This window comes from Macrobrachium rosenbergii, chromosome 42, assembly GCF_040412425.1.
Source record: "Macrobrachium rosenbergii isolate ZJJX-2024 chromosome 42, ASM4041242v1, whole genome shotgun sequence".
In the NCBI taxonomy this organism is placed as follows: Eukaryota; Metazoa; Arthropoda; class Malacostraca; order Decapoda; family Palaemonidae; genus Macrobrachium; species Macrobrachium rosenbergii.
Genome location: NC_089782.1, coordinates 54,474,288 through 54,499,295, shown reverse-complemented (window position 1 = coordinate 54,499,295; position 25,008 = coordinate 54,474,288). Strand labels below are relative to the sequence as shown.

The following is a 25,008-nucleotide window of genomic DNA, read 5'->3' as shown; positions in this document are numbered from 1 at the left end:
AGAGAGGGAAGCTTTGCACTGTATCGTGAATCTTTGTCGGAACTAATACTGTATTTCTTTGCTAACAACAACATCAATTACACACGATGGCTTCCAGTTCATCTTCAAGATATGATGAGTCTTGAGAGACAACACCCAGCGGTTGCAAGGCAGTTCCAAAATTGAAATTTTGTTGTTCACAAATCTGCCAGCAGCAGCAGAGGTGTGTGGGAGGATAAGTGGTAAGCAGCAACAGGAAAAAGAAATGGTGGTGGAGTCAAGAGGTTCAAACAGCTGTGAAGGAAAAGAGTTTAGCCAGAAGAGGGAGGAAAGAAGATAACAACTACCAAACAAGAGAGGAGTATAGATGGACATAGAGGGAAACAAAGAGAGCGGTAGCGATTGCAAAGGGAGAAGCCAGCAAAGAATGGTATGAGGCTATGGGAACACCAGAGAGAGAAAAGATAATCTACAGAATTGCAGAAGCAAGAAGAAAAGACAGGCAGGATGAAGGAGAGGTAGGAATTAATTAAAGATGAAAATGGCAATATCTTAATTGAGGAAGAGGAAGTCAGGAGAAAATGGAAAGACTGTTTTTCACAACTATTAAACAATGAGAATGAGTGTGAAGAACCGGAAAATGTTCCTCTAGTAGAAGGAGCAATAGCATACATCAGTGTGAGTGAAGTTGAGGATGCTATAAAGAAAGGAAAAGTAAATAAAGCTGCAGGAAAGTCAGAGGTAACAATAGAAATGATTAAAGCATTGGGAAATCTAGGCAAAGCGTGGGTGCACACACTATTGGAAAAGATCTGGGATGTAGAGGAAATGCCAAGGGACTGGAGCAATAGTTGGATGATTAAAATGTATAAACAAAAAGGAGACGTGTTAAACTGTGGGAACTACAGAGGAATAAAGCTTTGGAGCATGTGTTCAAGATACTAGAAAGAATAGTAGAAGGAAGGTTGAGAGAGCTGACAGATATACATGAGCAGCAGTTTGGGTTTATGAAAGGAAAGAGCACAGTGGACTCTGTTTTTATAGTATGACAAGTCCAAGAGAAATATCTAGAAGGAAACAGGAAAGTTTACTTGTGTTCTGTGGATCTCAAAAAGGTGTATGACAGGGTACCAAGAAGAGGAGTCTATTGGTGTTTGAGAAAGAGAGGAGTACCAGAGAAGTTGGTAAGGTTAGTGAAGATGATGTGTGAGGGTGCAAGAACTACTCTACAAACAAAATATGGAGAGACTGAGACATTCCCTGTGGCGGTGGACCTCCATCAGGGATCAGCTCTGAGTCCATTCTTGTTCCTTGTTGTTATAGACACACTGACATCAGAATTAAGGAACAACGATGAACGGTGGGATCTGTTGTTTGCTGACGATTTAGTCATTATAGCAGACACAGAAGAAGAACTGCAAGAAAGGTTTTTAGCATGGAAAGGAGCCCTAGAAAGGAAAGGATTTAAAGTGAACATTGGAAAGACACAGCTAATGACTAGTAGTAGAGAAGGACATGAAGAAGTAAACATTCAAGTGGAAGATGGTACAGTGCTAAAGCAGAACAATGAGTTTAACTATTTGGGATCAATAATAACAGAAGAGGGAGGTACTGAGAAAGCAGTGAAACAGAGAGTGAAGGAAGCATGGCAAAAATGGAGAGAAGTAACTGGAGTTGTTTTAGACATGAAAATGCCATTAAAGCTCAGAATGAAGGTTTATAAGACAGTTACCAGGCCTGCACTATTATATGGGACTGTTGGAAAGAACCGAGATGAGGATGGTGAGATGGATTGCTGGAATATCACTACTAGAAAGGAGGGAGAGTCAACATATAAGAAGAATGTGTATGTGGTATATGTAATGTAAAGGAGAAGGCTAGGGAAGCTCGTCTAAGATGCTATGGCCATGTAATAAGAAGAGAGGAGGTGGAACCAATCAAGAGAGCTAAGAACATGCCAGTGATGGGGAGGAGGAGGTAGGGGCGTCAACGGACCACATGGATGGGTGGGGTGAGGAGGGATATGGGTGAGGTGGGACTGGGGGAAGAAGATACTAAGAATAGAAATAGATGAAGAAAGCTGACTTGACTGGCCGACCCTGCTATACAGTGGGACTATTAAGGTCGAAAGAAGAAGAAGAAGACAAATCTGGAATGCATTTCTCATCAATGGTTATTGATCAGGCCCATAGAACAATGCTGTCATCGAAGGAGATGGGGGAGCTATATGGACAAATATGTAGAGATACCAAGAAAGTTGGATTATTTTGCATATTAGGCTTACCTGGCGGCCATCTTGGAAAATGGCTGACAAATTGGATTCCTGAATGACAAGGACTGTCCTCTCAGGTACAGTCTGCAATTTTATGGCAAAGAACCCCCTAATTTATCCCAATAATGATTGAACTTTGGCTATTTATTTATACAAAAATATATTGGCATTTTTTCACTATAATCGCCATTTGGCGGCCATCTTGGAAAATGGCCGCTTACGGGAATTTCAGGTGGCTAGCACTTTTTCCGAAAGTCTACCCCCAATGAGTATTTCTGCCTAATTTCATATTTGTATCATCAAATGAACGATTGTATGGATTACCTGCTCCACAATAACTCGAGAATCTCGCGTTTTCATTACTGGTCATCATCATAACAAAACCAGCTTCCGAAAGTTGTCTCGAGGGCCGAGACCACAAAGACAAAGTAAATAAACGTAAGATTTTAGCGTTGTTTAACCTTGTTCTTTATTAACGGCTTTGTTCCTGTATTCTTCAAACATAACAGCATGCAAGGGCAGCATTTCAAAACCAAAATTATACAAACTTCCATTTTATCTTTTTCTCTATACGTTCATCTATCCTCATTTCGGCATATTACTTAATTAGACGGTACAAACTACAGAACTGACAATATGTACATATGCAACGTGCATTCACATTCAATCGTATTAATTCGGTACAAGCTATTATGAAGCGCATGGATGAGTTTTTATACACGGAAGTTTGTTCTTTGCATCGGATTAACTCACATTTGCACATAGAGAGAGAGAGAGAGAGAGAGAGAGAGAGAGAGAGAGAGAGAGAGAGAGAGAGAGAGAGAGAGAGAGAGCGTTAACTTCCAACAATACACAGTAATGCATTAAGCCTCGCGGATATGTCACCAATAGTAAGTTTCTTTCGTCCAATACCATAAGATAACATCAAGTATCGTAAGATAAAGATCACGCAACTGACCGAAACCTCAAGAAACGACACGAAATAGATCGGGAAGCAACGACGCCAGTGACCCACATTTTCCCTTTCTACGGCCTTGAAATACCGCGGTTAACGAAAGTCAACGTCACAGAGAACAAACGATTCTGACTCACCTCCAGGTCTAGGTAAACTTACGCTGGTGATAAATAACGTTAATAATGGCATATCATTCAAATAACGGTCATTTTGTAACAACAAATTTTCATAAATGTATACCAGTGATATCACAAGGGTCTAAGTTGTCAATGAATGAATTTTGTGGAGATTTACCACGAGAAACAATATTAAATTTGGATTCAATTTCCTTTAGAACTTACGTCAAACTTCGATATTCACTTCCGAAGTTACTCCCACTTCTTTCTCACACCGATGAAAGGGGATAACTCCCTGACAAACACATGACACGAAGTTTTACACGATTACAAGAAGAGTTACCACAACATCCTCCCCAGTCAGTTCCCATAATCAGACTGTTGGGACTGGGAGTTCGGCGCTGCGGCTGTGCACCCATCGCACAGTGGATTTAAACACCAATGCATTTCCCTTTACTCGAAGACCTGAATGGTCCCGGGGAACCCGTAAGACAAGGGGGAATTCAAGAACCGTTAAACCAGGTAGAAAGAGTTGCCAACGATCCTGTATTAAAACGGTGTGAATGAGTGATTGGTAATATAAAATTAGCAACTTGAATACCCCTTAGCTATATGGTTACTGATATTTGTCCAAACATTTTTTAGTTATGTCAAAAAGGATTACATATGCATTATATATACAGTATATAATATATATATATATATATATATATATATATATATATATATATATATATATATATGTAACTATATATATATATATACGGTATCTTTAACTCTACAACATAAAAATATAATATATATTGGCAACTAAAATTCTTTAACACTAAAAAATAATGGAAAAAATTTCGCAACACTAAAAAAACTAAAACACTTTAGAACCGAGAAGTTCCTTCTTATATTTGATATGACAACGATGTAAATATATGTAGAAGCACAAGCAACCCTAAAATCCTTGTCAGGAGCCATCAATGGGATGTCAAACTTACGAGATGGCAAAGTTCCGCAGGATTTCAAAATTCTACTTGATAATTATTCATATATTGCCTAGCAGAAATATTACAGATCTGTAGAAAAAAAAACGGGAATTATTTTTCAATATAAATTTTTTCAACTGCTTAATTGACCTCCTGGGACACCTAAGCATCTGTGGTATTTTCAGGGGTATGATTATCTTATAAACGATAAAATTTTAAGTAGGTTAAAAGAAAGTTTTTTAATACATTTAAATTATACACCTTAACCTGTCAAGATTTATTCTATTTTAGACATAATTTTACCTGTAACAAATTTATTACCTGATTAAAAACTATTCTAGACAAAATTTTACCTGTAACAAATTTATTACCTGATTAAAAGCTCGACTTGATTCACTACGAGAACGAACTGTTTAGAACTATGCCACAATCAAACACACGAACATCACCGATGTTTGAACGAGACACTGCCTCTTCCAAGACGTCGAACCCTTCCTCGACGAATCCCGAGCATTCGTAGCTCACCATCTTGTTATTATCCTTCAGGTAAATGATAAATTGTGAGGCGACCTCCTTACCGCACCCCAACCAGCCCTCTAAGGTTCCCGCTGAGCAGGGCCTCACGGCTTCTCCCCGAGACACTCCCTGTCCGGGCACCAATTCTCTCCCTCCTGATCCGTCGTTGTTTTCGTAATCGCCGCATCGAACCCACGCCCAGTTGCACCCCTTCCGAAAGACGTTCAAGAACTTGGAGTTAAGGTAGGCTGGACCCGAAACGCCGCTACACAGCAGAGAGAACTGCCTGGCGAGAGGCGAGTCCGAATAGAAGCGGACGTAAAGCCTTCCGAGGGATGGACAGGCTTCCGTGCCCAACTCCAGAAATGTCCGTATGGAAGAAGGGTCAGCTAGTCGCATAAGCTCGTCATACTGTCATTGAAAGAGAGTAGAAATGCAGAGGTTATGTTTTTCACAAGGCAGGGAGGTTAACATATTTAGTTTCTCTATCCTGTGCATGCATATATGATAAAACAGGTCTGTTGATACAAGTTTGGCCATTCGAGTTGAAGATAAAAAATACACTTACTTCAAAAACGTGGACATTGTAGGGGACATGCTCCTCCTTCATGCAACTAAAGCACAGTTTGTTGTCCTTAGAAATGTAGACCTTAGAGGACCTCCTGCCCCTCCCGCTGTCCTGATCCAGGTGGACCACATAGACCTTGCCCTTGTCAACCAGGCACTTTACGCAGTCACTCGGCTTTAGGAGGGTCTCTGGCTGTTGTCAATTAAAGTTCGGTGAGGTCAAGGGCATAACAAGTAGAATAATTGCATAGACAGTAAATGTCAGGAGTTTAGTGCTACATTTAATATCTACCCTAAAATGTTCTTCAAGGTTTACTCATTTCCTTTAATATGTGAAAGATATTCCTTAACGGAGGACATGCCAGTAGGTTTTAATGACCTAAAATGAGGTCATTCGATTTTCTTCCTCTGTTTTCCTAGTCTTATCACCGTTGCAGAGACGATACAGTGAGAGGGAGCATAACAGGAATAAAGCAAGAATGACAAAACAAGCTTTTTGTAAAACCGCTCCTATAGAAACTGAATCAGCCCTGCATCCTAGACACATTTCATCATTTCTGTCTGATTCTCGGCACTGGATAAACATTCATTAGCATATCCTGAAAGTCACAGGTAAACTCTTAACCAGTTGTTTTCAGTATTACTGGTAAAGTCAATAGAAATACTGTGATAAAAATAGAAACGCAAGAAAATAGAAAAGTCATTATCATTACTACCGTACCGTCAGCTTTAGCCTAGAAGCTCTCTCTAACAAACGAGCAGCCACAGAATCGCTCCTCTCGGGCGCTCGGCAAGACTCCAGAAGGTCGATAATCATCTTCATTGTGACTGCTTTCCGTTGGAACATCTGCAAGCATGCTGAGATATTTCTCTCTCTTTATCAAGTAGAGGGGCAAGTGAAATCCAGACCCATCAGTGCTATTGCACCCCAACAAATAAAAGAACAACAAAAAAATTCTCAATTATTCTCAAGATATCTCAAGATCAGTTCATTACTTTACGAAATCTATAAATAATTCAAGATATGATTTTTCTACGTCAATTTCTCAAGTTCCTTTAAATGTCAAAGGAACCTAATAATATTTCTGGAACTCTGCTAAAATTATATTCAACATCCAAATTATTTTCATCTCCAATCAAGTGTAAGGTATACAACATTTCTGAAAGTACAGACCAGAATATAAACAATATATGAATTAAAGTTAAAATAGTTTCGTGTTCCTGAGTCACAGATAGATTTCACTTAGCCACTTGACAATAACATATTTGCTGAATTTAACAATTTTAAGTACAGTTTAAAAATTATAATAAAATGTATTTTGTTTGGTTGCAAGTCAAGTAAAGAGGGACACTGAGCTAGCAAAATGACTTCCCCTCGAAGAGGAGAAAAGTGCAAGGTAAATTATATATATATATATATATATATATATATATATATATATATATATATATATATATATATATATATATATATATATATATATATATAATATACATATATATATATATATATAATATACATATACATCTATAGTATATATACATATATATATACATATACCTATATATATAGTATATATCTATTATATATATATATATATATATATATATATATATATATATATATATAAATATATATATATATATATATATATCATGAAAATGTATACTTGGTTATACACAAATAAAAAAAAAAAGTCGAGTTTCGACTTACATCTTTCTCCTCCTGCCTAACAATTTCTTTGTTGTTAATGGACGTCTTGAAGTCCGTGAGCCATTCTAGGACGGCCACGTTGGTCTTCTGAGCTTGGTACAAGGATGGCAGGGTATCCTCGGAGACTCCCGGGAGGCTGTCCAACTTCTCTTTCAAACTGCCGAGTACCCGGTGCCATTCAGCTGCCTCGTTAATCTGCAAGTGCAATTCTTCAATGGCGGTCGTTATTTCTCTTGCCCTCTTGTGAGTCTTTTTGCTGATTTCGCATAGAATGGTCTTGACTTTTTCCTCGAAGGTCTTGTGACTTGTCAGAACACTACCTTTCATTTCGGTGTATTTCTGCACGGAGGATTCTGCATGTTCCTGAGCCTGCCGACAGCCCGAAAGGCTCTGGATGGTCACGTCTCGAACAGAAGACATCGAAGAGACGCTGGGGCTCACACGAAAGCCTTTGGAATCGGTTTCATCAACATTCTGAGAGGGAGGCGATACAGATCTCATCAAAAATCTGATGTACTTAGTGAGATCTAAGACATCCTCGTTGATCCGAATGTCATTGACATTATCCACCTCAAACGCTTCGCGGCAGAAGGGGCATCTCCTGTCCTTTCTGGTGATGAAACCCTTGGCACAGAAGGTGCAAACCGTATGGAAGCACTCGAGGATACGCGGACATCTCTCCCCTTCGTTGAACTCTCTGAGGCAGACTCCGCAGTCCTTGGCCGAGGCACTGCCGAAGACCTCCTCCTAGACAAGCAATCGAAATCAGTGTTTTTTACTACCAAATGTGGTTAGAACAATCAGATGCAAACTATCAGCCTGACTGCATATCTTTGTCCTAACCACTTTTTTCTGTGCACAACTTTCATCGATTCTCACGAGGAGCTGAACCCTCACAAATACAAACATAACTTCTCAGTTTTATCCGAAGAACGCTTACAGCATTGAAGTTAAAGAAAATGACTAGCACGTACGTTTTCTGGTATTTTCTAGCATCTTGCCCCCAAACTTTGGCTACTTTGTCTAAAGTTCTGAGGAGATACTGAAAAACGTTAAAAAAAAGTTCTCCTGTGACACTGATGAAATCTTGTTAACATCTGTGGCCTAGGACACTAAACAATAAGTTCCACTACTCCAGTTTTAGGATTACAAGAAAGATTTAAAATAAATAAATTGAAAAAAGCAATTTCAACACATTTGACCAGAAAGATTAATGATACAACTAAAGATATGAAATTCTGGGTATAAAAGTATGCAACAAATACTATATTCACACACACAAATATATAATACTTATCACAAGACTTTTCATCTGCATGAAATTAAAATGCCGAACCTATCGGTAATTTCAAGAAGAACGCAATAGCAGATTCACTGGTGACGCAGTTTTGCATCTGAAGAATTTATACATTGAACTACTGTAACCCTATCCTTGAGAGAGAGAGAGAGAGAGAGAGAGAGAGAGAGAGAGAGAGAGAGAGAGAGAGAGAGAGAGAGAGAGAGCGGTGGGGTCATACGGCAACAAAGAAATAATGCACTGCACGAAAACCTCTTATCAACAACCTCTCGAACGTTAAGTTCAATTATACAAAGAAACAAATGCACGTAAAACTCCATAAACTTGATGGGAATAACTAAATTACTTTTTGATATATTTCACCTGTTCACCGTGCTCCAAGTGTTTGAGAATGCACTTACCATCTCTTATCAGGCTACAAGTAAATGCGCTGCATGTGCCACGCTTTGAGGTAACTCTCAAGGTCGGTATTAACTGCTTCCACACAGCAGAGACAATGTTGCCCTTTCCACACCCAGTCCTTTTTACGAGACTACACTTGTAAATTTCATCAACATCCGAGGAATAAGACCTTTTTGCGTACACTCATTTAACAGAACGACGAAACACCCTCTCCTTGCTAGGGAGTTATCGAATAATCACCCGACAATCAGAGAAGTCAGACAGATCTGGCCTTGGATGTCGCCCAGTTCTTATCTTCATATCTGCAGAATTGGCTTCCACTTTCACTGTTGAATTTATCCTTGTGTTTAAGAGATGGCGATTACAGTAATGAATTTTATAACATCAACAGTAAATGATTTGGGTCACAAGCAGAATAAGTGCAAGGTACTTTCGTGTCTTTAACACATCTTTTGGGAGTTTGCGCCCTGACGATGCGTGCAATGCACGAAAATACTTGGTACTCTATCGTTTCTCTTTAAACATTTCCTGTGTTTTCTGCTGATAATCAAATCACCAAGCAGAATAATCAATATACTCAGGACATAGAATGTAAGTTTATGAATGCAAATCTATGGTGCATATCTAGATTTCCATGGAAGCATTATCAAGGGTTTTGAAGAATTTGGTTAAAGAAGGCAAAATTTCCATGGAAGGGATTCAAATTTTATAGATAAGAGCAACCCTGGTATCAGCTATGTAGATGAAGAGGGTCAGGTTTGTTGCAAAAGTGAGTCTCAGCCTGGAGTATGTAATGTCTCAGTGGGGGTTTAATATTTCGTGGATGCAGTCATGACAGCAGTCAAGGAAATAATATCACCCGTAGGAACAAATATAAGATTATAAAAGTAGCCGCAAATTGAGCACGTACTGGTTGATGCTTACAAATTATATAATACTGACCAGTGATATTGAAGATAAGTTGCAGAAGCTGGTAAAAAGAAGTAGAAAGTCCTTGCAGTTGGAAACTGCTGAAAGTGAAAGTCCGTGAGATCAAGGTCATAAAGGGAAATGGTAGCAACAATTACCATTAGGTGGCGTTACCACCAAATGGCAAATACACACACACAAACACACGTATGTATATGTATATATATATATATATATATATATATATATATATATATATATATATATATATATATATATATATATATATATTTATATATATATATATATTTATATATATATATATATATTTATATATATATATATATTTATATATATATATATTTATATATATATATATATATATATATATATATATATATATATATATATATATATATATATATATATATATATATATATATATATATATATACAACTTTATCAGGGGGCAAAAGAAATACTGGGTACAAATCCTGGCCAGTTCGGCTTAATGTCTAAGACATTTTCAGTTTCCATGTAGTAAAGTTATACTGTATATACGTAAATTACGTGTACATGTGATTATAATATATATATATATATATATATATATATATATATATATATATATATATATATATATGATTAAATTTGTACTGATGTAAACGAGGAAGATTTTACATACTAAAATTAAACCATCACTGTTACCATATTTGAAACATTTTCCAAAACACAAAAACAAAAAACACTGAAAAAAATCTTTGACTAAATAAGCTATGATTGATGTTTTTCTATCAAGCAATCTTTCAATGAAGAGAAATCACTAGAAAATCAATAAGAGGTCGTCGAGTAACAGATCTGATAAAATATCGAATTCCTAGAGAAATGACAGATTGCAACTCATGTGAGACACGTGTCACGTTCTCCAGGAATGGCACGATAACTTTTTTACCGAGGTTGCCAGAAAAACTCACTACCGACTGTCAAATCACATGCGCATCTACATAAACGCCACATAAAAAAAAAAACGCACACACGCACAAACGCAAAAATTTGCCCAACAGTAATAACAATGGGGAGTCTTTCATAACAACATTTTACTTGGGAAAAAACAAATAAAACATCAGTTAAACAGGAGTTCTGAAGCCAAAAATCGATAAAAAAAAAAAGCCTCGATAAACATTCGAAAGTCACTATATGCACCAAAAACAATTTTCCTTGTCCATCAGCTCCCGATTCAAAAGAATTCCCTTCCCTAATTCCATCCAGCACTCTAGCTTACCCAAACCCCCAACCCCACCCCGAATCTCTGAGCAGTGCACCAGATGCTGCTTGGAAGAATTCTCTGAGCAGAATTCTATATAAAAAGGGGCAGCACGGTTGCTGATGCACTCAATTCAGAAAACAACGCCCCATTCGTCATGGAGCCCCTTCGATTCATGTCCTTGGCGGTAGCTGTTCTGATTACTGCAGCCAAACGTAAGTTTCATTTCAAAGATACTTCAAAGAAATCACCAGATCACACTTGACATTACAGAAAACTAAAATATGCGATATTTATTTAAGTATAAAAATGGAGTTTAATGCTCAACATTTCGAAACAGTAGACCTACTACTGAACCATTACGACTTGTTCACTAACCTTGAGGACAAAGCGGGATTATCTCTGGGCCTTAGAAGCTGAAAGTCTTTGATCTAAAATATACTCCACAACGTTTTTGGCGACTTACTTTCTGCATCTAAAATGTGGAAGTCTATGCCCGATTCTGATTTCAATGATTTATCTGTCTGGGACCTTTCTGGTGGAAGGGGTATCATTTCGTTGGTGGCTGCCCCTGCACTTTCACTCTCTCACCTTTCCCGCCTCATTCAAATTTTGGCCACAGCTTAGTGGGTTTAGTCTGTCCTGTAACCCTACCTTCCTTAAGGCAATTACCTCCAATTTGAAAATCCTTTGACATTTTACTTAACGGTATTGCAGCCAAACCACAGGTGTGGTGTAATATTCAAGGTCACGTTTCGTAGTACTTTTGCCCGAGTTCGAATCCTACTCTGGCATTCTGGGGTTTAGGGTTCAGGGGCCAACAAACTAGTCGAAAGCAATGGTAATTAGTGAGTCTTTTATATAATAATCGTTCAATCATACCTTCAAAAATCAGCTAACTAAAAATATGATTAGGCACAAATCTTGTTCTACATTTTGACCTTCGTAACTCACGACCTTCGCTAATATGAGTTTACTTAACGCGCCTTTTTCTTGCAGCTTCCAACATCCCGGACCCCAATGGGCTTTACACGAAGGTGTTCAGCATGACCTATAACATGGGGACTTGGAGTGAGCTCAACACTTACACCCCTGACTTGTCGACCAAAGGAATGGACAACGACATTGAAAGTGTCCATCAAACTGGCATGTAAGATTCACAGATCTTTTTGGACCTCTCTCTCTCTCTAAAACGTCTCCAGATTCTTATAAAAGGATCATATTCTACTGTATAAGACCCGATGTAATTGCGCGTATTTCATAAAGTGAATCGTCAATAACTGAACCAATGATCTGCATTTCACAGTTTGATGAGGGAGTCAGCATCGCTCATCGTCTATATTCCAACAAGTTACTTAATAATTTACCTAATTTCTTTCATTTCAAGAGTTGTCGCTTTCAAGATATAATTGGTATCTTGCAATTCAAAGGTGATTTTCAAAATAATCATCTAATTATATGTATTTTTGAGTAACATAACGACCTACAATCCGAGTGGTCGGTTCTTTAATATTATGTCCCTGAATTTCAATGGGCGATTCTTGAATATATTATTTGTAATCATTTCGCAGGTGGATTTACTACGAAAATCAAAATTACAACACGGAATTTCAAGGAGAGATTTACTATGTGCACGGTATAGAATATTCAATGGACTTTCCCACTCAGTACAGAAATATGGTAAGCAAACTACCATTCTTTTAAAATTATTTATTAATATCCAAGTGCCTTACAATACAGTTCAGAACTGAAATGAGCCCAACTTAAAGATGTACCTGATAAGCCTTTTTCCTGCTACTTGTCCTCACTTTCAAAATCTACAGGAAACTGCACAGAAATTCGGTATCAGTATGTAAACAATAATAATCTTGCCCCTTCAATCCAGTGAAATCAATTGAATACTCCAGTAAAAATCCATAATGGAAGCAGTACGACTTTCGTCCCTCAACAGATACAATCAATGTAAAGCTTTTTGGGATACACCGCAAAAACTAACGACACAACACTACGGCGATTGACTGAATTCACTTTTTAACCTACAAACAAGAATATTCCATCCACTTTTCAACCCATCAACTCAAAGTAACTTCTACTGTACAGTTGACACCAAAATCCACTTCGGAGTCAACGAAAACCTTTCTCTCGTTTAACCCAACAGAAATACAAGCCATCACAAAATTATTGAAATCTCATCAATTTAATAAGCCATGAAATCAAGGCAACGTTCCCACCAAATAATTCCAAAATCCATGGCAGAGCCACATGGGAATCCGTAATTATTCAAGGCCCCTTCCAGGCCTCTTCAGCCCGCTTCGCCGGCCACGGGGACATCCTGAACGCTGACGCCTGGAACATCTACGAAGGACAGTACTTCACCGGAAAGGAGCTTTTCGGTACGGACGACGCGGCCAGTCTGGGAGCGCTTGACCTTCAAGCTTCTTCGATTGTGGTCACTGGTACAAGCGCTTGGACTGTGTACACGTGAGTCTGCTTGTTTTTATGGTATTTGTGCAGTCTCAGTGATGGATTTTATGCCCTAAAATGCGTAAAAATGTATAAGGGAGAAAGAATCCGGAATTTGCCATTACAACGCAAAGAGCATTGGGTTTTAATGGTAGACCTTGCTACTATGCCTATTAACCATAAAACTGATTCCGAAATAAAGGTCGGAGTTTACTGGCAATAAGAATACAGCGTATAATCCCGAAACTGAATGTATGTTTACATTTGCCTCATAAGCTTGCTTGCTAACGAAAAAATACGGCACAGCGACACCTCTGGCTAATCAAGTTACCGGCATAAATACGGGACAAGATTATTCGAGTCTCCCCTACAAACATACAAACGTTTTCTCTTAACATGTTGGTAACTATAACAGCAGGCCCGTACCCAGAGTTTTTTTTTATGGGGGTGGGGGTTTCGTTTTTCCCAAAACTGGACCTTTTCTTCTATATATGTCATTGCATATATAGGTATATACAAGATGAAATACTTGAAAATGTTATTTTAGTCATATTACGAAGAAAAACTGGGCATGCAGTCTATGCCCTTCTACCCGATTAGATGTTATTCAAAGTACTGACTTTGGTTAACAGAATTTTACTTATAATGTTGAAAGTTTGCACTGAAATTAAAATTTATAAAGTTTATAAAAGAAGACTTGCCACAAAAACAAAAGATTATTTATTACTTTATAAGTACAGTTCAATGAAAAGGATAGTCACAGAAAATATGGACTTCCAGAAATTTTTTTTTTTGGGGGTCGTTCGACAGCCGCCCCACCCCCCGGTACAGGCCTGAACAGTAATTCAACTACATTGACAGCAGACGTTAGCAGCGTGGAAAGGAAAATAAGTCAATAAATCTGACTCAGTTCTCTGCGGTTGTAATTATTATTATCTAGCACCTGCCATCAACAATTTACTGGTAACGTTATCAATTGCATTGACTTCAAACCTTGTCATAGTCATAAATTTGTTCCCTCTCATCTGCTCTAAAACGTTTAATTGTAATATTTAATGGTCACCAGCTGTTACACGTTTATAATGTCAAGCCCTGTCAAATGTCTTGATTTGGTCACTTGTCAACCGATATTCCTAAATTACATTTATGAAATGCATTCCTCAAAAAACCGAGGAGGCAAAGAAAAGGCCTCAAAAAGAAAATGAATAAAATTCGTGTTTCATTTAACAGACAATCATGGTAGTTTCTGCATATAGCTTACCACCAACCATTTTTATTGTTTCTTTCAAAATGTCATCAGTTCTCCTCTTAACTGTGACTTCAATATCAGAACAGTATCTCTCGACTTGTCTTGACAACAGCGTCGTCTTTATCGCCCAACAGAGGCCAATCCTACACGGGCCAAGGGGTCTGCGTTTATCCTGACACAGTTCACGACCACGGACCTTTGGGAGAACAACTTGACGTCGGTATTTTTGGAGTCGTAAGTTTGTTTCTGTGTTTAAAACTGACGTAACATGCGCTTAGCTTTTGCACATAAAACGCAAACACACCCATTGTGTCCTGCGAAACAAATGAAATATGATGTTGTTTATATCTGAAAACATCGCACAAACATACACTCCTCCCTCTGTACTTCAGGGAAATATATACACTAAGCAAAAATACCTCATCATAATTACTGAGATTTTAAACAAATATGCAATCATTACCCAATACATTTGAAAGCGGACATGGGCTAGATACTAAACGTCTGGCACAGCGAAAAAATATTTATGCTTATCTTGTCTCCTTTTCAGACATGAGTTCATGCATCAGTGGTAACTTACAGCTGCTGTTAGCACCCTAAGAATATCAGAGTATTCAATCATAATTATTAAACTCAAAATATTTTCGTTCCTCTTAATGTAAACTACAGCCATTCAAGACATTACCATCACAGCCATTCGGGATAAGCACAATGCCTTTAAACAACTTTAATTATGTAATTGTAATAACTACACTGCCCTCTTAACTTCTCGATTTCCTAACACTCTTGGGATATACTTGTCACGACAAAGCCTTAGATCCAATGAAGAAATTCTAGCGTCCGCAGCAGGATTCGAATCACCATTCGTATATCAGAACCAGGTAAATCCAGCTCCGGACGTCCGAATTATTCATTTGGAGCTCAAGCTTTGAAGTGACCAAAGTATCATCCAAAAAGTATGAAGGAATCAAGAAGAGGGCATTGTGGTTATTACATATCATCAGATATACAGTATATCTGGTAAAAAAAAAAAGAAGTGACCACTAGATTCTATACTTATAACAAATTACTTTAATTCAACCAGGTAACTGCTCTGGGACTACCTGAAGACAGCATTCGCTCCATACGAAAGGGGTGTTGGTCAAGCAAGGTTGCTACCCCTTCAGGCCTCGGCTACGAACACAAAGACTACAATGGCGGGTGGGGATACGTTGAACTCTAAAATGCAGACCCAGGCTCCAAGACAACAGTTGATTCGCAGTTTAAATTTACATGTTATGGGCAACTTATCTGGGAACTAAAATTATATTTGGGTGTTTAAAAGGGAAAAAATGAGGAATACCCTTTAATATCCTAGAGGTTTCTGACCTGTTTCTTATCCATGGATGTGAAAATTCCCAACCTTCTACTGACATAACCTTCAGGAAATTTGAAGGTCAACTCTTTCACCTCTTTGTAACAAGAAGCTGTTATATATTTGGCAATTATATCCAACATGTATTGCTGTAACCTAAATATAAATTGTACTTAAAATCCTAATGTTTCATTGACCAAATCAGAAATGAGTTGAGAATTTCGGATTTTTCAGCATTTACCAAAATGTAATCTTATTTCCATCTCAAGTAGCTCTTATAACATTCACCTTTGCGATAAATAAGAAATAAGAACAATTCAGTCCAAATCTCTGTTCCAACAAAGAAATGACATACTGTACATGGCCTAGAAAACTATCAAAGCGCAGCATGGCCAGTTGCGAGAAGTGGTCATGAGGGAACTTTGGTGCACCATGACCTTCCCAGGGCCAGTCTGCAAAATGAGAAGAAAATCAAGGAAAGATTTCTGCTGCAGCCCAATGTTATGCTGAGGCATTTAGTTAAATGAGAACAAATACGAATTGGAAACAATTTCGTAATAAAATATGGTCGTTACTAAACTTCTGAAGCAATATTGCCCCACTGGTGTTACACGCGCTACTCCACAATAAGCTGTAGGTCCCGTTGCTAGGTAACCAATTGGTTCTTAGCCACGTAAAATAAATCTAATCCTTCGGGCCAGCCTTAGGAGAGCTGTTAATCAGCTCAGTGGTCTGGTTAAACTAAGGTATACTTAACTTTTTCATCCACTATCTGTCTCTCATCAATGACTAATGAATACTGCCACTCTTTACAATTTTACTTCCTAAATGAAAAACGGAAACTGAGCTTTGAGTCACATAATTATATAGTTTGTTAGGTTCCACAGAAGTGTTAAGCCCCAACCATGCAACCATCTTTTCTGTATGCCACCTGGCATATACGCAAACCCTGCTAATAACCACGCTAAAAGATATTTTAAAGCGCAAATGAACGAGACGATACAAAATATTGTAACCCATGAACTTTATCAATTTGTTAATAACTATAAAGGTCCTCGGACTTAGGTTATGAAAGAAAAAGTGCTCTGGCTACTACGGTAGTAAGGGTATGCGGGCATATCAGGTGCCGTCCCCAAAATACACGAAGACATTCTCTAACAGGAAGTGGCTCCGGAGAAACAGCGAGATAATGGCCAAAGCAACATTCAAGCTTTAACTTCTGAATCACAGATGAGACCCCTGTGCAGAAAACACTGCCAAAATTGGCCACTTCCCATACGTGTACAGAAGGCTCATCAACAATTCATCAAACACACAGCACCATTTGCTGCGCTCTCTCTCTCTCTCTCTCTCTCTCTCTCTCTCTCTCTCTCTCTCTCTCTCTTCCTCGTCCAAAAAGCTCAACTTCATTCTTAGGTGCTATTTAGGTCATTCTTTCCTGCTTCTCCAAAAACTTCTGAATCATGCACTTCTTTCACTATCCTATGTCTTTCATTCTTTTGATAGAACCAAACCATCTTAAGACGCTAAGATCCGTCTTTTCACAAATGCTAATCTTGTCACCATTACCCTTTCAATTAAAGCTTCCAACTACTCTAACATCTGCTTCAACCTTATAATGACTCATTATACATAATGCTAAGCAAGACGGCATTTATGGTCAAGCCAAAAGCAAGTTGAAACGAAACTGATCAACGAACTCTCCAAAACCTTAGGTAAAACAAAACAGATTCCCAAGTATATAAAGACTTGAACGAACAAAGGCAGGCTACCTGGCATTCTGAAAGGAGCAAAGATAAACAAAGCATAAATGGATCCAACCTAAAAGCGCCCTTAAAGGCTAAACAGCACGTGATTTGATGGGTCACATTTTCGTCTCAAAATCAGCCGCAGAGAATTTCCAAAGTCTCCACCGTGAGAAATGAACAAGTGTTATTAATTAGTTCTCCTAAGAGACGACTGAGAACTGTCAGATAACACGGTACACTCTTTCTTATGAGAGCTACCCTCGGCCCCCTCGGATTTCGCACTAATATAAAATTCATTAACATGGGACGGCCAATATAATATCATCACAGCTACCGTTGCACTAAACCTGGGTGTTAAAAAAAGTATGTTCTGAATATTAAAATAATATTCAAAATGAGGTCTTCAGTTAGATACACAATTGAGTTAATAAACTTCTTTAGGTCTAAAAATTAATTAACATTCATACTTAGAAACTAAATCAGCAACGCGTTTTTAACGGGGAGGCGACAAAACCCCCACATGACAAAACCCCCACCGACAAAATCTCCACCGACAAAACCCCCATACGACAAAAACCCCATATGACAAAACCCCCATATGACAAAACATCCCTACGACAAAACCCCCACCAACAAAACCCCCACCGACAAAAACACCCATATATTTTCTAGAAGCAGCTTACTGAAATGACTAGTGTATATATAGTTTTTTTTTTTTAATCGTTTATTAAAGAAGATAAGATTATAAAGTAAAAATTTACAGTTTCGTAATATTTATTACACAAAACATATAGGAAGTCAGAATTTATATATTCTTATATTTTTGCTACACCATTAAGAAATTCTTCGATGTCCTTCTTACCATTACTAAAATCAAGACAAAGATTTTGCAATCGCGATTGCAACTTTACAGTTTCTCTCTTAATTTTCTTACGAAGAGGTTCTCCGATGGCATTCTTTTCCAAGCAAGTTTGAACCATCAGTGCATCTTTGTTCAGAGCTTCAATTGCAACCCAAACTGTGGGATGACTATAACCAACCAGGTATTTAAAAGTATTGTTCAAAGTTTCACACTGGTTATTTGTACGGTCTTCGCCACTAACTGTTGCTTCATACACGCTCCATTTTTCAGGAGGAAATAATGGTGGAATTTGTCTTGCACGACGCTTAGTACCTGTCACATACGTCGAATCAAAATATGCCAACAGAGGTTCAAGATGGCTAGGCAGTTCAATTTAAGGAAATTCATGCCATCTATGATTCTATCAGATGGAAGAAAAGCAAGTCCGTCAATCATACCACAAAAATGTCTTGCTGATTCATCTTCCTTGTAGATACTGCTCAGTCCTATGCTTTGTAGTTTCCGCCATGTATTCTGTGTTAAATGGTAAAAACATGCTTTCGTATGGATTTGAGGTCTCAGTACATTTTCTATAGCATTCAAAAGTGATTTTTCAAAATCGGCCATAGTAGTATCGGGATTCCTATGTAACCCTAGTTCCTCTCCTTTATCTAGAACTGTTGTAAGAAATTCTTGATAGATTTCCTGTGATCTGCCGGAAAGGAAACCACACACACAGCTTATTGCTGAATCACCGAGAGGAGCTCTAATAACAAATAGTTGTTCAAATGACACAGGAGCCGATGCAAAGATTCCATCCATATACTAGGTATGTGCCTTAGCTAAATGATCCATCGCATCTCTTGTTGCAAATATAATGATTCGATTATTGGCTTCAGCACCATTATCATGAAGAAGAAAAGGCACAGAATGTTCTCCTCGTGTCATAGTCCATTCACCTAAAATCTTCAAGTCCTTCAACGATTCAGGATCCTTAGGGCGTCCTTCTTGGCGTTTTCTTTGAACATATCTTTTAACTGTATTTATATTTCCCATGGCAATTCTTCCGTCCTGAGTCATACTCTCCAACGAATCCGCTACAATGCGACTAGTATTTCCTCTAGTTGATTTGGCCTGTTGATAGAGGGTTGTATGCACTTTTGCTGCTTCCACTGATCCTTCATCTCCAGCATGATTATGTTCAATAATTGAAATGACGTCCGATATTGCTAAATTTGTTGTTATTTTTCCATTACATCCAAACGCTGATCTTCTGGAACATTCCCACCTCATCGTAGTAGCACTGGTGGATTTTTTAGTATACATATAACCTTTATAGCACAGTTTCTCTCCACCTTTATTATTACGGATGACTTCCATGATGAGCAAAGGAGTACAGAAAAAATTATTTCCACTCAAACTAAAGCTCCGTCTTAAGAAAAAAAAAGTCACTTTGTAATAAATGTAAGTAACTAGCAAAGGAGTACTGTCAATACAAATTTGTTGATAGTTTGCTAGTTAACAGACGAAAACAGTGAAAGCTTTCCTTGTAACCACTGTACATAACATTTACTAATTTGTCGCCTCTCTCTCTCTCTCTCTCTCTCTCTCTCTCTCTCTCTCTCTCTCTCTCTCTCTCTCTCTCTCTCTATATATATATATATATATATATATATATATATATATATATATATATATATATATATATATATATATATATATATATATAGATATATATATATATATATATATTTATTAACTATCCGCACTTTTTATTCGTGTGGGGTTTTGGTCGTGTGGGGTTTTGTCGTGTGGGGGTTTTGTCGTGCGGGGTTTTGTCGTGTGGGGGTTTCGTCGTATGGGGGTTTTGTCGGTGGGGGTTATGTCGTGTGGGGGTTTTGTCAGGCATTCGTTTTTAACATCCTTTGAGCAAAATGACCTTATTTACGAAGGCCTTCCAAACTAACTTTTTCTCCGAACTTCAAACAAAACAATAAAACATCTGTGTGTTATGTCCACACGTGCAATTCCTATTACTGTCGATGGAACTGACGTAACAGCAAATAACTTTTATACGACCCACCTTGTATTTTCAAGAGATATGAACTACCTTGTACTTTGATAAGATATGAACCACCTTGTAATTTTAAGAGATAGATGAACCACCTTGTACTTACAGGAGATATGAACCACCTTGTATTTCAAGAGATATGAACCACCTCGTACTTTTAAGAGATATGAACCACCTTGCACGTTCAAGAGATATGAACCACCTTGTACTTACAAGAGATATGAACCACCTTGTATTTCAAGAAGTACTTTCAAGAGATATGAACCACCTTGTACTTTAAAGAAGTACTTTCAAGAGATATGAACCACCTGGTACTTTCAAGAGATATGAACTACTTTGTACTTTCAAGAGATATGAACCACCCTGTACTTTCAAGATATATGAACCACCTTGTACTTTCAAGAATTATGAACCACCTTGTGCTTTCAAGAGATATGAACCATCTTGTATTTTCAAGAGATATGAAAAACATTGTACTTTTTAAGAGATTTGAACCACCTTGTACTTTCAAGAGATATGAACCACATTTTACTTTCAAGAGATATGAACCACCTTGTACTTTCAAGAGATATGAACCACATTGTACTTTTAAGAGATTTGAACCACCTTGTATTTTCAAGAGATATGAACCACCTTTTACTTTCAAGAGATATGAACCACACTGTACTTTCAAGGGATATGAACCATCTTGTACTTTCAAGAGATATGAACCACATTGTACTTTTAGGAGATATGAACCACCTTGTACTTTCAAGAGATACGAACCACCTCGTACTTTCAAGAGATATGATCCATCTTGTATTTTTAAGAGATAATATATAAACCACCATGTACTTTCAAGAGATGTGATCCACCTTGTACTTTCAAGAGATATGAACCATCTTGTACTTTTAAGAGATAATATATGAACCACCTTGTACTTTCAAGAGATGTGATCCACCTTGTACTTTCAAGAGATATCAACCACCTTGTACTTTTAAGAGATATATGAACCACCTTGTACTTTCAATAGAGATGAACCACCTTGTACTTACAGGAGTTATGAACCACCTTGTATTTCAAGAGATATGAAGCACCTCATACTTTCAAGAGATATGAACCACCTTGCACTTCAAGAGACATGAACCACCTTGTACTTTCAAGAGATATGAACCACCTTGCACTTTCAAGACATGACCACCTTGTACTTTCAAGAGATATGAACCACCTTACACTTTCAAGGGACATGAACCACCTTGTACTTTCAAGAAATACTTTCAAGAGATTTGAACCACCTCGTACTTTCAAGATATATGAACCAACTTGTACTTTTAAGAGATATATGAACCACCTTGTATTTTCAAGAGATATATGAACCACCTCGTACTTTCAAGAGATATGAGCCAACTTGTACTTTCAACAGATATGACCCACCTTGTACTTTCAAGAGATATTTGAATCCCCTTGTACTATCAAGAGATATGAACCACCTTGTACTTTTAATAGATATATGAACCACCTAGTACTTTCAAGAGATATGAACCACATTGTACTTTTAAAAGATATGCACCACCTTGTACTTTCAAGAGATATGAACCACCTTGTACTTTCAAGATATATGAACGATCTAGTACTATTAAGAGATAATACATGAACCACCTTGTATTTTCAAGAGATATATGAACCACCTCGTACTTTCAAGAGATATGAGCCAACTTGTACTTTCAACAGATATGACCCACCTTGTACTTTCAAGAGATATTTGAATCCCCTTGTACTATCAAGAGATATGAACCACCTTGTACTTTTAATAGATATATGAACCACCTAGTACTTTCAAGAGATATGAACCACATTGTACTTTTAAGAGATATGAACCACCTTGTACTTTCAAGAGATACGAACCACCTTGTACTTTCAAGATATATGAACGATCTAGTACTATTAAGAGATAATATATGAACCACCTTGTACTTTCAAGAGATGTGATCCACCTTGTACTTTCAAGAGATATGATCCACCTTGTACTTTCAAGAGATATATGAACTACCTTGTTCTTTCAAGAGATATATGAACCACTTTGTACTTTCAAGAGATATGAACCACTCGTACTTTTAAGAGATATATGAACCACCTAGTACTTTGAAGAGATATGAACTGCCTTGTACTTTCAAGAGATATGAACCACTTGTACTTTTAAGAGATATGAGCTACCTTGTACTTTCAAGAGATATGAACCACCTTGTACTTTCAAGAGATATGAACCCCTTGTACTTTCAAGAGAATGAACCATCTTGTACTTTCAAGAGATATGAACCACACTGTAATTTTAAGAGATTTGAACCGCCTTGTACTTTCAAGATATGAACCACCTTTTACTTTCATGAGATATTAACCACCTTGTACTTTCAAGAGATATGAACCATCTTGTACTTTCAAGAGATATGAACCACACTGTACTTTTAAGAGATATGAACCACCTTGTACTTTCAAAAGATACGAACCACCTTGTACTTTCAAGAGATATGATCCATCTTGTATTTTTAAGAGATAATAAATGAACCACCTTGTACTTTCAAAAGATGTGATCCACCTTGTACTTTCAAGAGATATGAACCATCTTGTACTTTTAAGAGATGATATATGAACCGCCTTGTACTTTCAAGAGATGTGATCCACCTTGTACTTTCAAGAGATATGAACCACCTTGTACTTTCAAGAGATGTGATCCACCTTGTACTTTCAAGAGATATGATCCACCTTGTACTTTCAAGAGATATCAACCATCTTGTACTTTTAAGAGATATATGAATCACCTTGTACTTCCACGAGAGATGAACCACCCTGTACTTTCAATAGAGATGAACCACCTTGTAATTTTAAGAGATGAACCACCTTGTACTTTCAAGAGATATGAACCACCTTGTACTTTCAAGAGATATATGAACCACCTTGTACTTTCAAGAGATATATGAACCACCTTGTACTTTCAAGAGATATGAACCATCTTTTCCTTTCAAGGGATATGAACCACCTTGTACTTTCAAGAGATATGAACCACTTGTACTTTTAAGAGAAATATGCACCACCTTGTACTTTCAAGAGATATGGACCACCTTGTACTGTTAAGAGATATATGAACAACCTTGTACTATCAAGAGATATGGACCACCTTGTACTTTTAAGAGATACATGAAACACCTTGTACTAACAAGAGATATGAACCACCTTGTATTTTTAATAGATGTATGAACCACCTTGTACCTTCAAGAGATATGAACCACCTTGTACTGTTAAGAGATATATGAACAACCTTGTACTATCAAGAGATATGGACCACCTTGTACTTTTAATACATATAAGAACCACCTTGTCCTTTCAAGAGAGATGAACCATCTTGCACTTTCAATAGAGATGAACCACCTTGTAATTTTAAGAGATAAACCACCTTGTACTTTCAAGAGACATATGAACCACCTTGTACTTTCAAGAGACATATGAATCACCTTGTACTTTCAAGAGATATAAACCACCTTTTACTTTCAAGGGTATGAACCACCTTGTACTTTCAAGAGATATGAACCACTTGTACTTTTAAGAGATATATGAACCACCTTGTACTTTCAAGAGATATGGACCACCTTGTACTCTCTAGAGATGTGAACCACCTTGTGCCTTTAAGAGATATATGAACCACCTTGTACTAACAAGAGATATGAACCACCTTTTACTTTTAATAGATATATGAACCACCTTGTACTTTCAAGAGATATGAACCACCTTGTCCTTTTAAGAGATATGAACCACCTTGTTCTTTTAATAGATATATGAACCACCTTGTCCTTTTAAGAGATATGAACAACCTTGTACTTTTAAGACATATGATCCACCTTATGCCTTCAAGAGATATGAACCACCTTGTATTTTCAAGAGATACGAACCACCTTGTACTTTTAAGAGTATGAACCACCTTGTACTTTTAAGAGTATGAACCACCTTGTACTTTTAAGAGATATATATATGAACCACCTTGTACTTATAAGAGATATATGAACCACCTTGTACTTTCAAGAGATATGAACCACCCTGTACTTTCAAGCTAAGTCAACTCATAACTTTTTCATTTGGTAAGAAAAAGTTTATAATCCATCAACCTTTTAGGTGATTCTCCTTGTTGTCTTTAATATGTTAAAGTTCTTTAATAAAAAATTCGCACTTGCACGGTAAAATTACTACTGTTCTAGATAATCTTTTGCAATGTTCTTACTTCTAAAAGATAAACCTATGTTTAGGAAAAACAAGAAAATTTCTTATTATATTTAGTTAAATAACCAT

At 37.3% G+C, this 25,008-nt stretch overlaps 3 protein-coding genes across 12 annotated transcripts in view; 1 reads left to right on the top strand and 2 right to left on the bottom strand.

The window, feature by feature from the left end:
- Positions 1–25,008, bottom strand: part of LOC136828434 (uncharacterized) — a 284,088-nt gene that overhangs the window by 30,872 nt on the left and 228,208 nt on the right. For 2 of the 10 annotated variants that reach the window (XR_010850040.1, XR_010850039.1), the window contains exons 1-5: positions 8,795–9,117; positions 7,097–7,843; positions 6,104–6,229; positions 5,384–5,575; positions 4,671–5,226 (exon numbers count right to left, since the gene is read on the bottom strand). The exons of 1 other annotated variant lie outside the window; for it this stretch is intronic. Coding sequence is in view for 2 of the 9 variants with exons in the window: in XM_067086485.1 (XP_066942586.1) it covers positions 4,696–5,226; positions 5,384–5,575; positions 6,104–6,229; positions 7,097–7,843; positions 8,795–8,797 (1,599 nt within the window). In the remaining 7 variants the exon portion in view is untranslated. Of the gene's footprint in view, positions 1–3,547; positions 3,728–4,219; positions 4,390–4,670; positions 5,227–5,383; positions 5,576–6,103; positions 6,230–7,096; positions 7,844–8,794; positions 9,119–25,008 lie in introns of those variants that run through there. 7 more of the 10 variants (XM_067086485.1, XM_067086486.1, XM_067086487.1 and 4 more) reach the window with 7 other exon arrangements.
- Positions 11,025–16,213, top strand: LOC136828431 (uncharacterized). Its single transcript, XM_067086479.1, has 6 exons — positions 11,025–11,183; positions 11,968–12,118; positions 12,540–12,648; positions 13,265–13,449; positions 14,815–14,914; positions 15,765–16,213. The coding sequence occupies exons 1-6, from the start codon at positions 11,126–11,128 to the stop codon at positions 15,900–15,902; spliced, it is 741 nt and encodes a 246-aa protein (XP_066942580.1). The 5' UTR covers positions 11,025–11,125; the 3' UTR covers positions 15,903–16,213.
- Positions 19,449–20,003, bottom strand: LOC136827838 (uncharacterized). The gene has a single exon (XM_067085298.1). It carries the CDS (start codon positions 20,001–20,003, stop codon positions 19,449–19,451), a length of 555 nt encoding a protein of 184 aa, XP_066941399.1.

What these genes read in the sequence shown, in the direction of transcription:
- LOC136828431 (XM_067086479.1), top strand. Translation starts at nt 11,126, where the DNA reads ATGGAGCCCCTTCGATTCATGTCCTTGGCGGTAGCTGTTCTGATTACT. An exon ending in CCACTCAGTACAGAAATATG is followed by an intron (nt 12,649 to 13,264) that starts GTAAGCAAACTA and finishes GGCCCCTTCCAG; the next exon opens with GCCTCTTCAGCCCGCTTCGC. An exon ending in ACGTCGGTATTTTTGGAGTC is followed by an intron (nt 14,915 to 15,764) that starts GTAAGTTTGTTT and finishes TAATTCAACCAG; the next exon opens with GTAACTGCTCTGGGACTACC.
- LOC136827838 (XM_067085298.1), bottom strand. Translation starts at nt 20,003, where the DNA reads ATGGAAGTCATCCGTAATAATAAAGGTGGAGAGAAACTGTGCTATAAA.